This window comes from Indicator indicator (assembly GCF_027791375.1).
Source record: "Indicator indicator isolate 239-I01 chromosome W unlocalized genomic scaffold, UM_Iind_1.1 iindW_random_scaffold_140, whole genome shotgun sequence".
Taxonomy (NCBI): domain Eukaryota; kingdom Metazoa; phylum Chordata; class Aves; order Piciformes; family Indicatoridae; genus Indicator; species Indicator indicator.
This window is the reverse complement of record NW_026539079.1, coordinates 30,435-48,430: the sequence shown is the minus strand read 5'-3', so window position 1 is coordinate 48,430 and position 17,996 is coordinate 30,435. Positions and strand designations below refer to the sequence as shown.

The window sequence follows — 17,996 nt, the reverse complement described above, 5'->3', positions numbered from 1 at the left end:
CTTCATTTATGCTATATTGTGTTCATTGATCTGCTTTTAATTTCATGTTCTGATGATCACGATCAAGACAAGCACTGCATGTTAAAACACTTTTGAGCTAGTGAAGAGTTCAATACTCGTAATGCTGCCTTTAAACCATTTCTTATGTAGAGCAACTGAAATCATTCTTATAAAGAATTTAATCCTCATATTAAAAAGAATTCAAAATTCTTCTATCCTCCACGAATTTGAGCTTTGTTTTGAAGTATTATTTGTCAATTTTTGGACCTACAGAAATTTCTTCTGGATTTGGGATCAAAATAATTTTGTATCCAAAACTCAATGACATACTCTTTAGCACTATTGAAATAAAGAATTCAGGAGAACTCATTAAATATCTCTTTAAAATGTCTGTTCTTTAAAATTGAGGGGAAAAAATACATTGATATATATGACTACCTTTAAGGGTTCCATCACTTCCAGCTGGAGAGCAGACTGACTGTGGTGACCTCAAGGAAAAAGATGCAGCATTCCTTATTGAAGGATCTCCATCCTAAAGTGACAATGATGAAAAAATATTATGAACATGATCACTTGATAAAATAAAGACTGAAATTAGTACACATACTGATAAAATGGATTGGATGAAAAAGTACACAACAAATATTAGAAAAATATTTATATAAAAATCTTTGCAATTTAGACTGCTATTAGACTACTATATAGGCAACATTCCAGAGCACAGTTTTATGAAGAATCTAGAACCAGATTATGCACATGGAAATAAACATGTATATGTCTTCTAGCTAAATAAGCACTTTTGGTTGAAATTAAGATTCCATTTAGAATTTTTTTGTTACATACACTCATAGTTAAAGAACTGAAAAGCAAAAAGATTAAATCTACACAATATCAACTGAAAGAAACGGAGTATTTTTTGTAAAATGAACTCACTATTTTTTCACTTAACATACCCCTTAAAGTTTATTAGAATGCCTTATTACTTTTTCAGTTAAGCAAACTAGCACTTTGCATTTACAACCTCCAGCATACATCAGGACTGAACAAAATTTGTAGCACTCCCATTGCAGCATCTGAGAGATATAGTAGCTACACACTCCCTCTGACAATGGCCAAACAGCCAATTTCCATATGCATAGCAGTAGACTACCTACTCTACACATTACAACTTGTGAAGGCATAGTTCACTCTGCTTAGGGAAAGGGAAAAAAACGTTTGACATTTATGGAATGAAGGTGCTTACAAGGTAAAGAATATAAATCTGTAAGATACCAGATTTCATCAGTTTCACCATCCATGGACACTTACAAAAAAGTTCTATTACCTTTTTCTTCCTCCCTCCCACAGCAAAATTAATCTAAAACTCATGCCGTGCTATTAATTATACTTATTGTTGCAAAGCAACAATGCTTGCAAGATTTGTTGCCTCACATGAGTAGAGTTTTACGTGCACAGAAATCTAATAGTAATATTTGATACAATAAAAGTAAATATATCTTAAAGGTACATGTGTTTTATAGCAAGTCAAAATGAATTAATTTCTGGATGTATAAGTCAATTGTTTATTTAATACATTGAAATTACAGAGCAAAATTTTTCAAAACTGGCTTATCTTTCACAGGCTCACAGGCTCACAGGATGTTAGGGATTGGAAGGGGCCTCTAAGGATCATTGAGTTCAACCCCCCCTGCCAGATCAGGACCATAGAATCCAGCACAGGTCACACAGGAACAAGATGCAACTGAGCAGAGCCTGTCCCTGTCCCTTCCTTCGTGACCCCCAGCCCTCAGATATTTATAAACATTTATTAAATCCCCTCTCAGTCTTCTCCTCTCCAGACTACAAAGCCCCAGGGCTCTCAGCCTCTCCTCCCCAGGCAGTGCTCCAGTCCCTCAATCATCCTGGTAGCTCTCTGTTGGACTCTCTCCAGCAGATCCCTGTCCCTCTTGAACTGGGGAGCCCAAAACTGGACACAATATTCCAGGTGAGGTCTCACCAGGGCAGTGTAGAGGGGGAGGAGAACCTCCCTTGATCTGCTGGACACCCTCCTCTGAATGCACCCCAGGACCCCATTGGCCTTCTTGGCCCCCAGGGCACATTGCTGTCCCATGGATAACTTGTTATCCACCAGGACTCCCAGGTCCTTCTCCACAAAGCTGCTCTCCAGCAGATCGACTCCTAACCTGTACTGGTGCAGTTTATTCTTCCTTCCCAGGTGCAGGACTCTGCACTTATCCTTGCTGAACTTCCTTAGGTTCCTCTCTGCCCAGCTCTCAGTCTGTCCAGGTCTCACTGAATGGCTGCACAGCCTTCAGGTGTCTCAGTCAAGCCTTCCAGTTTGGTATCATCAGCAAACCTGCAGAGCAGACTCTGTCTGTCTGTCTGTCTGACCCTCATCAATGGCATTGATGAAGATGTTGAACAGGACTGCACCCAGCACTGATCCCTGGGGGACTCCATTAGTTACAGCTCTCCAGCTGAACTTGGCACCATTGACCACCACTCTTTGCACTCTATTTTGTAACCAGTTCCTAATCCATCTCACTGTCTGCTCTTCTGTCCCACACCTCCTGAGCTTACTCACAAGGATGTTATGGGAGGCAGCGTCAAAAGCCTTACTAAGGTCAGGGTAGACTACATCCACTGCTCTCCCTGCAACTACCCATTCAGTTACGACATCATAGAATGATACATTAGTCAAGTAGGATTTCCCCTTGGTAAATCCATGCTGACTGATCCTTTGAAATGTAATAAATCTCAAAATCCTTCCAATACTTGGGAGGGGGGAAACTTAGTAACTTTTTTAAAATATGTTTTATTAAGACAGAAGAGGTCCTGTACCCGTGACTGCCAAGAACACAGGCAAAGGTGCCTTTTATAAAATTAACTAAACAGAATAACTAGGTAGATGACCTTTCAGATACACATGCCATTCCTACCAGAGCTGACAAGTTTTTTGAGCTTGTTTACTGTTTCCTAGTTCAGAACTTCATCAAATGGAGAAATATTAGTACAAAATTGTAATCTAGGAATGTTGTTGAGTTTATAAACAAATGGTCCTTAAATTGAGTATACATGCAGTGAGATGTCCAGAGTATATTCGCTGATTTTGTAAAATTATAATATTGCAAATACACAATATCCTCTAACTATCCATAATTTTTAAAGATAAAAAAAATCCTAAGATAAACACTAAACAATGAGTAAAGTTTTCAAGTTTTATGATTGAAGAATCTTCATTCATAATTATCTGTGCCAAAGGTCACACTGCTTCTGAAAAGCTACAAAATTATTAAGGTCCCTTCTAATTAAGCTTATTACTCCAAATTCTTCAAACTGCTTTTTACATGATAGCTTCTAAAAATCTTCTTTTAAAGGTATATTTACATTGTGCCTTTAGTACTTCTCCAATTAAACCAAACAATGATGGTATACTTTGTTTTCATAGTATGCCAGTTTTGAATGAGTTTCATTTCTAAGTTTTCATGAACTAGGATGTGGTTGCATTGCTTCCTCATTAAACACTGTGAAATAAATTCTCCTAATATTAAAGTTGTCCAAAAATCTTGTTTTAACAAAACCAAGATTCTATTGAAAGTGTACCTTTAACATAGTTGGGGGGGTGCATCTACACTTAATACCAAGAACAGCTTCTTATTTTGAAGAATTTCCATTGGTGGAGTACAGACTGAGAAAAACATATGATGACTGTGTATTTTGATAGATTCCTTCATTACAAAACTCTCTTAAGATACTACTTCCTATTTAATATTTTTAATCAGCATAATTATTGCATTAAAAAAACCCAAACTAATAAATCTAATAACTTGGAGTTCTACTGTATTAATCCTGGTAAGGGATTTAGGGAGGTTGGTGTTAATAGTACACTTGTTGAATACAATGCTTTCTTGTTTTTTTGCTTCCACAAGCTAATTTAGGAAGACAAGAGTTGTCCACAGTTTCTGTAAGCTCAATAAAACATATACATACATTAAAAAGAAAAAAGAAAAGAAAAGGCCCACTTGCCACCAAGTTTTGATGAAATTTTTTAACTACTGTTATGCTTATTGTTGTAGGCATCATTATGACCACACTGTTCAAAGAGCTACAGTCAAAAAATAAAAATAAAACTTAAGTGCTTTCTCCTTAAGTGCTCTTAAGATGCTTATTAAGAAATTCACAGCACTGAGGGAGAAAGTTGCTGCGTTTTTTCCTTTAGATTCAAAATTTCAGCAAGAATCTTTCCCACATGAACTGAAATCACTATGGGAAAATATCTTATTAAAAAAAAAGAGAGAACATAAAAGCCCACAACAGACCAGTAAGGAAAAAGTGTCAAAAGGAATTCTTGCCTTTGACAACACTACTATATTACCCAATAGGTTAAATACATCAAGTCTAATTGACAGTTAAGGGATTCTTCTGAAAGCAAAGTTAACTCTACACCTATTTAGAATCCAGTATTGTTTGCATCAACATATTGCTACAATAATTGCAGAGACTCTCTACCATTTCTTTAAAACAAACTCACATCAATAAGATTTTTTAATTTCCCTAATTTCATCAATGTTACAAACTGTTCCAAAGGAAAGAGAGAGCTAGAAAACAATTAAAACTTGCACATTAAAGTTGCAGAGTTGAGTGGACACATCTAAAACTGAATTACATTTTTAGTGGTTTTATTCATCAATAATAACATCATAACATATCTGACTTAAGGCAGCTAAACACATACTTGTTTTATCATAGTAAGTATATTCTTTATTATAATAAAGTGATCTAGGTAACATACATCACTACTTAGCCTATGCACCATCTGTAGATAGTCATCATTTGAGCCATGTCTAGAATTATCAGCATGATGATTAGCTGAATTTCCAGACAGTTGACTTGAAACTTTATTTTCATGGAGAGTCCTCATCCCAGCTGTGACAATGGGACTGGATACTGAAGCTGAAATACAAAAAAATTATAACTAACTATACTGATATAGTCACACAGTCATTAACTTGCAAAAATTTCACAGAAAATATCATAATAGTGGTGTCCTGGTTTGAGCTAGAACAGAACTAATTCTGTTCAGTGATTTTTACTTTTCAGCTCAATCTCTTCTCAATAACCACTTTCTGCAGTTAACAGCATGTTTGCACAGACAGTGCTGCTTCTAGCAGTGATAACTCTCAATGTTAGTACCAAGGACTGGCGTGCAGGCCAAGGTCAATGCTAAGTCTTGTGCCCCACATTGGGGTGCCATAAGTAAAAGGCCACACATGCAGGGAGGAGTGGACAGGACAGGTGACCCTAAACTGACCAAGAAGGGATTCCATTCCATATGCATCATATTCAGCATAAAGCCGAGGGATCACAAAAGCCAAGCTCTCCTCTTAAAGAAGAGGACTCTGTCCATTCTGTCTTCGATCCCAATCCATAAGTTCCTGAATCTAGTTCCTGAATCCAGTTCCTGAATTCAGCTTCCATCTGCCACTGAGTCCAGTCTGGGACTTCCCCAGTGCCTGCCCACAGCATTAGTAATGATGGTGGTGTAATTGCCATCAAGGAGATTGGGTTCAATATTGGTTTTGTATCTATTTGCATCTATTTCATTTTATTGTTATTATTTTCATTAAACTGGCTTTAGTTTTCCAATTCATCAGACTCATTCCCTTTCTCTTCCCCTTTAGGAAGGCATAGGGGTTCATAGAGAGCATCTGTCACCCATTTAGTGGTGGCCCAGCCCAGCACTAACCCTTGACAAGTGGATATTAATGAGTTGCATGCAAGAGGTCTAGAATCTGAACAAGAATTCAACTTTCTTAATTGAATCCTTTTGCCACAGATATCTTGAATAAAATTAGATATCTACAGTTTGAATTTTCAAGAGGACTTAGAACTAAATTCCATGTACAGATTAGCCAAGGTTCACTCCACATCTATCCTAGAGTCAGTATCATATTCTTATAGGTTATAGAAAAGTTCATTTTCCTCGATATAATTTGTATTTACTACCTTTAGAAACTTCCATACTATTCATTAAACACACAACATTGCATACAGAACAGCTATATAAATTCTAAGCATGCTACTAAACTTTAAGAAGGGATGATTTAAAAGAATTCAGAGAATTCTGTTTATAACAAAAAAAAAAAAAAGCCTAGATACTTAATGTTCATGTTGTTCAAGAAAAGGGAAAAACAAAGAAATGCATTCATTCTGAAAGTCATCTTTGCAAATTACTGCATAACTTGAGCATAATTCTAGCCAATTTAGTCTAAACTACAAAGGTTTGGTACAGCTACATGTTAGCAGCAAAACTTATGTTGCACTGGCAAAATTAGGTTTTTGCTAGTACAGAGCAATGATTGCCATAGCTAATGAATAAAAGTGGAGATTTTTTGTTTTGTTATTTCTATTATCAAGCGTAACTGACAACTATGCAAAATGGATGTGCATAAGGGAGGAGCAGTGTAACATGAACATGTGTTTTACAATTTCCTTTAAAAAAGGAAAAAAAAGTATATACTGCAACTCTGTATAGTCAGGAAAGTAAGATACCTAAAACGTACCCTATCAACTCAAAGACTTTCATTAAGCATGTGACTCCTTCAAAGAAGTTAGAGAGCCATGAAACATACACATGAAGGTAAAGCTGATGTGAGATAGGAGAATCAAACAAACATTACAGGCTTACCTTGCTGCATCTGAGGATGTGGTGTATAACTAGAAGGATGTGAATATGGCATGTATCCTGCAGGACTTTGAGGAGCATATGGACTAGGCACTGGACTGTTCTGTTGTGCCAAAAATCTGTTACCAGAGCTTGTCTGTGGTGGCACAAACCGGCTAAAAATAAAATTAACGGTTTTTAAAAGTTGGAAAAGGAAATATAGACAAGATGTATTATTTCTTTCAGAATACTATACCTTTGGAACATTATAACTTCTGTAAGAGACAAAATTCTAATGCAACCAAGAAACCCCTTTAAAATCTGTATTTTAAGCTATCAATACCTTCCCAACTTCAATTATTACTTAAGAGCCACAGTTTGGGTACTGCATTAGTAAAAGTAAAGCATAGAATAAAAAGCATTCATAAGACCTCCACCTAGGCAAATGAAGCTATAACACAAATATTTATTAAAATAAGATCTGCACATTTACTAATACAAGACATGCAATTTCCAAAAGTTGGTCCTAGAAGTTTGAATGAAAGTGACAGCTAAGATTTAATTATCATATTAAACTAGCTTGCTAGGATTAATAAGAAGCCATCTACTTTAAATACATTTTTTTCCAGTAGAATTTCAAAAAACATTTAACATAACTATACTGCCAAGAGATAGGTATATGATAGGCAGTTAGGTAAGGACCTGAGCCAAAGTCCACTGTATACAACTTACTCTTTCACTAGCTTTATCTTAGACTCATGCTAAAGACAGGAAGTCATAAAAATAGAATAAGCTTGTGACAGTAACAGGTATATTATAACTTACATTTTTATATGGACTTTTAAAAATAAAAATAAATCAAATAAATACTTCAGAAAGTACAATACATGCTTTTGCAATCCTCAGCTCTATGGGAATTCTACGAAGACAAGTGTCCACAGAAAGAAATAGTAAAGTATATACACAAGGCTTTTGCAAGGTTTTTGAGAATTAGCACACTGTAATATTCACAAATCAAAAAACCTCTTTGAGATCACTTTTTAGATATAAAAGTAAAAATTCATACTGTGTTTTGTGCAAATACAGAGCATTTTGTTTGCCAAAACAATTATGCTAACTTGAAGTGAAAGAAGTTTATTTTAACAATGATATCTAATAACTGGAGATGAAATCCTTTAAAGATCAGTAACTGGATTGAAACTACATGCAGAACTCTTTCCTCTAGTCCAGAGTACTTTATTATATTAACAAAGGGCTGAATTATAGGTACATGCTACTTGCTGACACTCAAAGTTTGAAAAAGAACAAGAAAGTTGGTGAGGAAGATGCTGGAAGACTGGCCAAACTACTGGGCCTACCCTCCTCTGAACAGCCTTTTGTATAGCTGTTAGAGCAGCACTCTATGCTTTTACAAGCTTGCTTTCCCACCCTTCTGTCACATTGGTACTGTTAATACATGCCAGAACACATAGCATCTTCTCTCTTATCCTCCTGCACCAGTCTCAGTCTCAGTCTCTGCCATAGGTAGAGAAGAGCTGGAGGGGTGGCAGGAAGCAGGGAGATTCCTTAAGCATGAAAGAAGGTTTGCCAAAATTATGGGAAGGAGAGAGAATGGGGAATCATGACTACTCAGAATACAAAAATTAACTCACTAAGATGTTGTCTTTGCCAACTGAAGAAACTCACCCTGCTGTCAGACATGCAAAATTTGTCTTGACACTGATCATTTTCCATTCACATACATGCAACAAGAATTGACTGCCACTGTAGGAATAATTAGCAGTTTGCTGCCCATACCACCCCATTTAAAAGAAAGCATTACCTGGAAGGGCTATGTGAGATAGTGGTTTGTTGATAATTGGAAGATGCAGGACTACCTCGCATGGAATTCTGAGAAATATTAAACTGCGACATCATCATTCCTGTTAAGAAGAAGATAGTAGCATTACTTTACAAACATTTCCTTTTTAATGAATGATGTCTCTCATTTCAGAAATTATTTTATACAGAGAGATTATATTACAGATATTAACATCATCTACCTACAACTGTTAGAAAATATTAAAAAATATATATCAATTCCATGTAAGATGTCCATTTTACATTATGATATAGAGTGCTCCCTAAAGATGTTTATAAATTGAATTAATACCGCAATGGTAGTTCCTTCCTCTGTTCCTTAGCCAAAAATACAAACATTTTATAACAAGATGTGTACTACATGCCCCAGATTGGTGTGTACACATTGTGTGAATAAGTAAAAGATTTGGAATCTTCACACATTTTTTATACTGTTGACATATCACCGAGCAGAAGATTCGTGGCTCTACTGTGCATTTCCATACCTTAAAATACTTAAGAATTTCTTTTAAAGGCAAATTTATTTTGATTGTTGGTAATGTTCAGTTTTGAGAAAACATCATCCTAGTAATAACATTCCTAGAATGAGTTTCCTTAATACATACTCCCAAGACTTGACATTTTTTTTCTGCTTGGAAAAAAAGTCATACATGTACATATATTTTATCATTACTACTAAATGCCAAAGAATGCATTACATAAATAATACTACTATCTTTGCCCACTGTGCCTCCCTGGGTGCCACTGCAGAATAGATATGAGGTTCTAGAGGTAGAGGACCAGTCAGTGAATGGTGTGGGTGTCAATTTATTCACACTGGAGGAGTCACTAAAACCAGAAAGAACTACCTCCTGTATTATTACCAACACCTCCACAAAGAAGAGTTACAGTTATAGGAGACTCCCTCTTGAAGGGAACAGAGGGTCCAATCTTCCTGGCAGACCCTTCTCATAGGGAAGTCTGTTGCCTCACAGGAGCCCAGATGAGAGATATCACCAGGAAACTCTCAAGCCTAGTGAGACCCTCAGACTACTACCCACTACTGCTCTTCCATGTGGGTGGTGAAGAAGCTGTAACATGTAGCCCAAGGGCAATTAAGAGACTTTAGGGCCCTATGACAGCTAGTGAGGGAATCTGGAGCAGAGGTTATCTTTTCCTCCTTTCTTCCAGTGCTGGGCAGAGACACCAGAAGGGGCAGGCAAATCCATTCCATTAATACATGGCTCCATGACTGGTGTCAGCATGGAAAGTTTGGGTTCTTTGATAATGGGTCAGCATACATGTCACCTGGCACCAGATAGGAGCCACCTTTCTCAAAGGGGAAGAAGGGTCTTTGCTCAGGAACTAGTGGGACTCATTGATAGGGCTTTAAACTAGATGTGAAGGGGGAAGAAATCAGACTTGCCTGTGATAAACAGGATCAACTCACTGGGGGCTCTTGAGGCAGTAGAAGCCAGCAAGGAAACTCCCATGAAATACCTCAAGTGAATCAAGGGGAGCTCTGCTAAGAAAGTGATGCAGCCAACTGCCCAGCAGAAGCCTCTACATGAACACATGCAGTATGGGCAACAAACAGGAGGAGTTGGAAGCTACAGTGTGGCTAGAAAACTGTGACCTGATAGCCATCACTGAAACTTGGTGGGATGTTCAGAACAGACAGGCAAAGAAGGAGGCGTGGAGCCATTGCCCTCAATGTCAGGAAATGGATAGAGTGTGAAGAACTGTCCCTGAAGAACTGCCATGAACAGGTCGAGAGCTCATGGGTAAGAATCAGAGAGAGGCAACAAAGGGAAGCTTGTGGTTGGCATCTATTACAGGCTGCCTGACCAAGGGGAGCCTGCTGAAGCCTTCCTACTCCAACTACAGGAGGCTTCACACTCACAGGCTCTCATTCTGCTGAGGGACTTCAAGCACCCCAACATCTGCTGGAAAAGTAGCACAGCAAGCTGTAGGCAATTGAGGAGACTCCTGCAGTGCCTCAAGGATAACTTCTTAAGCCAGATAATAGATAGCCCTACCTTAGGGGATGTGATACTGGACTTGATGGTCACAAATGCAAGTGAACTCATCAGTGATGGCAAGACTGGAGGCAGATTGGGCTGCAGTGATCATGCACTGATGGAGTCCACAGTCCTAAGGGATATGGGATAGTAGGGCCTCCTGGGAAATGATCCTCAGCAGCAGAAAAGAGCTGGCAAACCTTTAAGGACACTTTCCATAGAGCTCAAGACCTCTCAATCACCAGGGGTAAGAAATTAGGCAAGGAAGGGAAGAGACCAGTGTAGCTGAATTGGGACCTGCTGATGAAAATAAAGAGCAGGAGGGAACTGCACAGACAGTGGAAACAGGGACAGGTAACTTGAGAGGAGCATAGTAACACTGCCTGGTTGTGTAGGGACGAGGTCAGGAAGGCCAAAGCACAGCTAGAGCTGAACCTGGCAAGGGACACAAAGAATAACAAGAAGGGCTTCTACAGGTACATCAACCAGCAAAGGAAGGTTAAAAAAGTGTTCCCCCTCTGAAGAGTGAGAATAGAGAGCTGGTATCAACAAACATGGAGAAGGCTGTGTTACAGGTTTAGGGCTGATGACCTAGTTTCCAGCAAATAAGTTTTCCAGAGGATTCAAGTCCAGGGGCTGGATGATCTTCTGATGAAGCAGAAGAGATGAATTTGAAGTACTAAAAAATATCTAAATTTCATTCCTCTAGGTGTCAAAATGTATTACAGAAGATCTCTATCAAATCCCCAATTGTTCTACAAATCATGACTCTACAGAGATTATAAAATCTGTTCAGAAAGCAGAAAAAAATCCAAGCTTTGCTTCTGGAACACATCAGTATATCCTCCTTTGGCCTTGGAGATCTGAATGGGATCTATTGACAACTAATAAGGCTACCACAATTTGCCAGCATCTACCTTAAAGTTCCCCCTATTTCCAGGTAAGAGTGTGGCCTTTTTCCATAAAAAATGAAGTCACACTTTACCCTGCTTTTCCAAATATTCATTCCAGGGCTGCCTTTCTCTCAAAAGACTTGGTCTACAGCTATGCTTTTCCTCTCTTCCCTGTCTTTCAGTTTTTCTTATTTCACACTTACATTGCAATGTTTGTACTGGTAAAAGCATTCAGAATTATGTAAGTCTGATCATTTCTGGTTCTCTGAAACCACTTTAATGCAGTAACATCAACTATTCTTTTAGGTTTCATGTTGAATTGTTTTTAATTCTATACTAGTTCCTTCCTTCAAGCATAGGCCAAAGCACATTTACTAGAGGTGTTTTTATTTCATTAAAGTTTACTCTTAACCTATTGAACCAAGCTGCAAAAGTGTTTCCCCCTCTGAAGCACAGAATTAGCAAAAATTAGAAAGAAATTAACTCATTTTATCTTCTTTCTTTCAAAAGCCTCTGTTGGAACAAATAATTTCAAAACCAACGTCCCCCTTTTGCACTGGCAAAAAAAAAAAATTATTCTACAAACCTGGTAGAAAACCAATTCAAGAGTATGTTCTTTGTGGAACCACTCTGCCACTCTGCAAAAACTGGCAGGACAGTCACAACTCTTCCCACAGCTGGAAAAATCATGCTCTGCCATAACTACAACCAAACCCAGAATCTAGAGACTGTTTTCAGCTTGAATTTTACGATATATGTATCAATGAGCTACTAAATACATAGCACTGCCTTTCACGTTTTCATTCCAGGAAATTTCTGCATTCTTTCAAGGAACATTGCATGTTCTGTCCTTAGCAAGTTCTTTTCAAATATCATATAGCTTTTTACTAACTAGCCTAGGTGAAAAAATTTAATAATCTCATTTTATTACTTTTACTGTCCAAAAACACCCTATACTTTCTATCTCTATGGACTCCAGTAACACTTCTATCTGTATCTCTACAAAGCTAGAAAAGCTTTATCCTCAAACTGCAAAAACTCTGGAAATTCTCCTATAGTTGTTTCATAGTTTTTAGTATTTAAAGAAAATATTTCAGTTTCAAATGAAAAAGTTTTCACATCTACAAGTAGAATCTGTCTGATTAATCCTTAGCTTGGTCTCTTCCTCCATCTTTGTTTTTCAGCAGTATATCCCGCTAAACCTTAGAAAAGAAAATCTGTAGGGCACCACAAATTGCCCCAGAACTATTAAGAAATACCAGTACGATGATACACTATAATTGAACAGATTTTCAGTAAGATCAAGGCATATTTTCCCAACTTCAACTATTTACTAAGATAAAAATATGAACTTAGCCATAAAGAAATTCAGATAAAAATTTACTTTAAAATAAAATCCAATCACTCATCCTAGAAATTGAACTTTGTAGTGATAATAAACATTATTTTTTTACAAAAATACACAGATTTTATTTCCATGCTTATTCTAATAGAATCACTCTTAGAAGATGTCAAGATACATAGATTTATATCACTATCAAATACAAGGTAAGGCATAACTATCACAGTTGTGCACCATATATATTTGTGGTTAGTATCAGTCCCCTAAACTTACAGAACAACATAAAACACAATCAATAAATAATCAAAAGTTCTTACCACTTTGTACTCCATATCTGGTTTGCATGCTTTTCTCCCTGAAAACATTAGGATTCCTTGCCAGGACAGCCTGCAGCAAGACTGGTATATCTCCCTCAGGATCATCACTGCCAAGGTTATCTTTCAATTCTCTGTAATTGTGGAAATAAGCAAATAGCAGCAAATACATTTTCAAATTATAAGAAATCATGAGTCAAGTAAAATAAAAAAACAACCAAAAAACCCCAACCAAACAAAAAAAACATAACAGAAACAAAAATACACAAACACACACACACCAAACCCCAAAACAAAAGATGACAATTTACTATTAAAATATAGAAAAAACTAAGTATGAAAATCACTGTTCCCTGCCTCTGTTTCTTTTTTTAAGGAATGGAAGAACAGGCATTCCTACTAGCATTCAGAATTAGTTTCTCTTAATAACCACTTATATATATATGGCTGTCAGTTTCAGACTATAATATTAAAAGTTTCTTATGCCCACTTTTGTATCATGATCTTGTCCAAAAAAGAACACTTTGGCATAACATCAAGAAAGTATTACTGTAGGAGTGAAAATAAGATATGTGCGAATGTATAACATTCAGGTTGCAGCCCAATGCTTTGAATTTATTTTTTTTTAAACAGGAAAAGTGGCGTATCTTTGACATCACAGGATTCCCTTTGAACCATCAAAAATGTAATGGATTTTCTATAAATCTGTGCTTTCACTTGTTTGCTTTGAGGACTTTTAAAAGCTACTTCCATCAATTGATTGGAACATGTAGGAAAAAGACAGGACTGTCAACATAAGATAATTCAAAGGACATGAGGGAAAAATGATAAAATCCAAAATACATTAACAAAAAGATAATTCATTAGCATACTTGCTGGTTCAATTCTTAAAATATTTAAATTCAATATCTAATCAGAACTAACACAGGTGTCTCCAAAAAAGTATCATTTTGTGTAATACTGAGTATATATTTTATGTGCATTATTAACAAAAGCGGAACACAAATTACTATTGTACAATCAATACCACAGTTTGTACTCCTAACTAGCAAGAACACAACAAGCAGCCTATATATTTTAAAAAATAATAAAATTAGTTATGGATAATAGTTGTCTGACAATTACTAACATACCAATTGACAGAAACAATTTACAGTGGTAATCCACTAAAGTAGCCTAATAAAAAACCCTCCATATTCTGAATATCATATCCTCACAAACACTCTTCTCAATTTTAATTTCAAGGAACAATGATGGTGATCTGATATAGTTGAAGTTCAAAACACATACATGTGATCTGTTGACACCTGATTGAGACTGTGGACAAGCTGTGAAACCAGATTTTCATCTCTGCAAGCCAGAAGGCAATTCACCTCTTCAGCTATCCGTCCATTGAAAAGCAGGCTTTTTGTTGTTGTAGCAGGTAACGGTGATGGAAGAGGCAGCTGGTTCAAAACTGTTATAAGAAAACAGTTCAGAATTATTTCATTAAACATGAGCATATAAAGATGGACACTTTCTTACTCATGTGATTAAGAAAGAAAACTTGGCAACTACATTTGAAATATAGGAAAGATTTCTGGATTGATGTATTAGGTTTGGCCAAGCTGGAGTTAATTCTCCTCACGGAATCTTTCCAGTGCTGTGTTTTGCAGCAGCAGTTGATAACACAGCAGTATTTTGGCTACTGTTGAATAAGTATCCAGGCTGTGTTTTTTCAACATTTCCCTGCCCCAAGAGTACACTGAGGGGTGGGCAAGATCTCGGGAGGGGACATGGCTGAGCCAGCTGACCCAGACTGGTCAGAGAGGTATTCCATGCCATATGACATCAGGTCAGATATAAGAATGAAGTAAAAGAAGGAAGTGGGGGGATCTGTCCATGGCGTCTATCCTCCCAAGCAACCACCAAGCTTAGAGAGCCCTACTTCCCGAGACCGACCATCGTCCTGCTGATGGGAAGTAGAGACTAACATCTCTCTCTCTCTCCTTTTGCTTCTGCGCAGTCTATTGCTTTTTGCTTATTATTGTTATTAAAATTACTTCTATCTTATTACTGGCTTTTATTATATTTTTTCCCCTCTCCCCTGTCCATTTAAGAGGGGGAGTGATAGAGCAGCTTTGGTGAGCATCTGGCCTCCAGGCCAGGGCCAAACCACCACAATTGATTTAATCATGAACATGCACACACACACAGTGTCCATAAATTATACTACTATATTATTTACAAAAATATATTATTGTAAATATTTAACTGTGCTAAGTCAAATATTATGAATAAAAACATACTTTTAAATATTACAGAATATTATTTAATGCTATGACAGTTTTCTATTGGAGGTGAAAGCATGGATCAAGAGAAGGAAGAAAATGCAAAATCCTTGTAACTCCATGCAGTACTGTGTTTTATTCTGACCTTCATATTTAATTAGCGTTCCCACTTTGTATGGTGAGGGTAGATTAAAAAAAACAACCAAATAAAAACCCAACCAAAAAAAATAAGCAACCCAACAACCAATTTAAGCCACTAATTAAATTCTCAGTTTATTCTTCTGCTGTATTCATTTTTATGTAAGCAATCTTCTAAAGTCACTTTCATGGGTCCACAAAAACAAGCTGATGCTGACTTCAATCTACCAGACTGATTACATTAAAAATAGCTTCAGGAAAAAAAAAAAAAAAACACAACTGTGAAATATAGACTCTTTTGGTGCTCTCACATTTTGAAATTCTTAAAAAAAAAACATAAGGGGAGGAGGGAGGACAGAATTCCAGTATTGCTTTCCCCCTGTAGAATGCATCTCATTACTCTATTAAGAATAAAGTGTAATTTAAATAAAAGTGTATAATAGACTAAAATATCTAGCTTTCATTAGTTGCATTAGATTGGCTTGAATCTAAGCTTTTCTCTATCTTCAATGAAGACAATAAGATAAATGATAAACTACCCATAAACATACATGTTTTTGTTTATTTGTGGGATACCCAGATATGTTACTGAATGATATTCCAAGTAAACAATTAATTCCTGTATTTTATGTTTTGGGTTTACTTAAGGTTTTTTTTTAAACTACATTTCATTACACATTTAGATTACTATATTTCATTTGAATATTTTTTTAATTTAAGCAATGACAAAATTAACATTTTTAATGTTAATTCAAGCCCAGGTGGAATAGATTTAGGAGGGGCAGGTCCTGCCTGACCAACCTGATCTCCTTCTGTGATCAGGTGACCAGCCTGGTGGACGTAGGAAAGGCTGTGGATGTAGTCTACCTGGACTTCAGCAAGGCCTTTGACACTGTCCCCCACAGCAAACTCCTGGCCAAGCTGGCAGCCTGTGGCTTGGACAGCAGCACTCTGCACTGGGTTAGGAACTGGCTGGAGGGCCGAGCCCAGAGAGTGGTGGTGAATGGTGCCACATCCAGCTGGCAGCCTGTCACTAGTGGTGTCCCCCAGGGATCAGTGCTGGGCCCCATCCTGTTCAATATCTTTATTGATGATCTGGATGAGGGGATTGAGTCCATCATCAGTAAGTTTGCAGATGACACCAAGCTGGGGGCAGGTGTTGATCTGTTAGAGGGTAGGAGGGCTCTGCAGAGGGACCTTGACAGGCTGGAGAGATGGGCAGAGTCCAACAGGATGGCATTCAACAAATCCAAGTGCCGGGTGCTGCACTTTGGCCACAACAACCCCATGCAGAGCTACAGGCTGGGGTCAGAGTGGCTGGAGAGCAGCCAGGCAGAAAGGGACCTGGGGGTACTGGTTGACTGTAGGCTGAACATGAGCCAGCAGTGTGCCCAGGTGGCCAGGAGGGCAAATGCCATCCTGTCCTGTAACAGGAATAGTGTGGCCAGGAGGAGCAGGGAAGTCATTGTGCCCCTGTACTCAGCACTGGTTAGACCACACCTTGAGTACTGTGTCCAGTTCTGGGCTCCTCAATTCAAGAATGATGTTGAGTTGCTCAAACGTGTCCAGAGAAGGTCAACAAAGCTGGGGAGGGCTCTGGAGCACAGCCCTGTGAGGAGAGGCTGAGGGAGCTGGGGTTGTTTAGCCTGGAGAAGAGGAGGCTCAGGGGTGACCTCATTGCTGTCTACAACTACCTGAAGGGAGGTTGTAGCCAGGAGGGGGTTGGGCTCTTCCCCCAGGCACCCAGCACCAGAACAAGAGGACATAGTCTCAAGCTGCGCCAGGGGAGGTTTAGGCTGGGTGTTAGGAAGAAATTCTTCACAGAAAGAGAGATTGGCCATGGGAATGAGCTGCCCAGGGAGGTGGTGGTCACTGTCCCTGGAAGTGTTTAAGACAAGACTGGATGAGGGACTTAGTGCCATGGTTTAGTTGATTAGATGGTGTTGGGTGATAGGTTGGACTAGATGATCTTGAAGGTCTTTTCCAACCTGGTTGATTCTGTGATTCTGTAATACCAAATCTGATTTTGAATACATTTACTTATAAGAACTTTAAAAATAAAACTATTTTTAGTGTTTTGAAAATGCAAGTGTTTCCTTGAAATAGTAGAAGGGAATATAATAAAATTTTAAAAAACCCTAAGAGTACTTACGGTCTGTAAGGCTAGCAATCCCTGCAAGAGTAGTGATGGGAACATGAGGCATATCCCCATTCATCCTGAAATTCTGGGATGGTAGCGCCTACACAGATATATTAGTTCAGGTGCCGGCTATCATTACTTCCCATGTCCCAAACACTAAAACAAACAAACAAACCACAAAACAAAATTAAAATTCTTGTTTTACCTAAAATATTTTTAAATTCCATAACATGAATGAAACACAGACAATAACCTCTGCTGCATACTAAGTAAATTTTGTCAAAAGTGGGTAGAACAATGTATAAAACAAATACCAAGGTGCATGAAGCAATCAAAAGGCAATCTTTTGGTCTCAGATACAAAAAAGATGTAAGA

At 37.7% G+C, this 17,996-nt stretch overlaps 1 protein-coding gene across 1 annotated transcript in view; it reads right to left on the bottom strand.

The window, feature by feature from the left end:
- The window catches only part of LOC128979916 (nipped-B-like protein), a gene marked incomplete at its 3' end in the record, with an annotated part of 53,825 nt that extends 36,128 nt beyond the window's left edge, over positions 1–17,697 (bottom strand). Inside the window, exons 1-7 of the mRNA XM_054398312.1 lie at positions 17,634–17,697; positions 14,364–14,529; positions 13,077–13,207; positions 8,487–8,586; positions 6,689–6,840; positions 4,793–4,953; positions 439–532 (exon numbers count right to left, since the gene is read on the bottom strand). Of these exons, the coding sequence (XP_054254287.1) occupies positions 439–532; positions 4,793–4,953; positions 6,689–6,840; positions 8,487–8,586; positions 13,077–13,207; positions 14,364–14,529; positions 17,634–17,697 (868 nt within the window). The remainder of the gene's footprint in view (positions 1–438; positions 533–4,792; positions 4,954–6,688; positions 6,841–8,486; positions 8,587–13,076; positions 13,208–14,363; positions 14,530–17,633) is intronic.
- Positions 17,698–17,996: the final 299 nt, after the last annotated feature.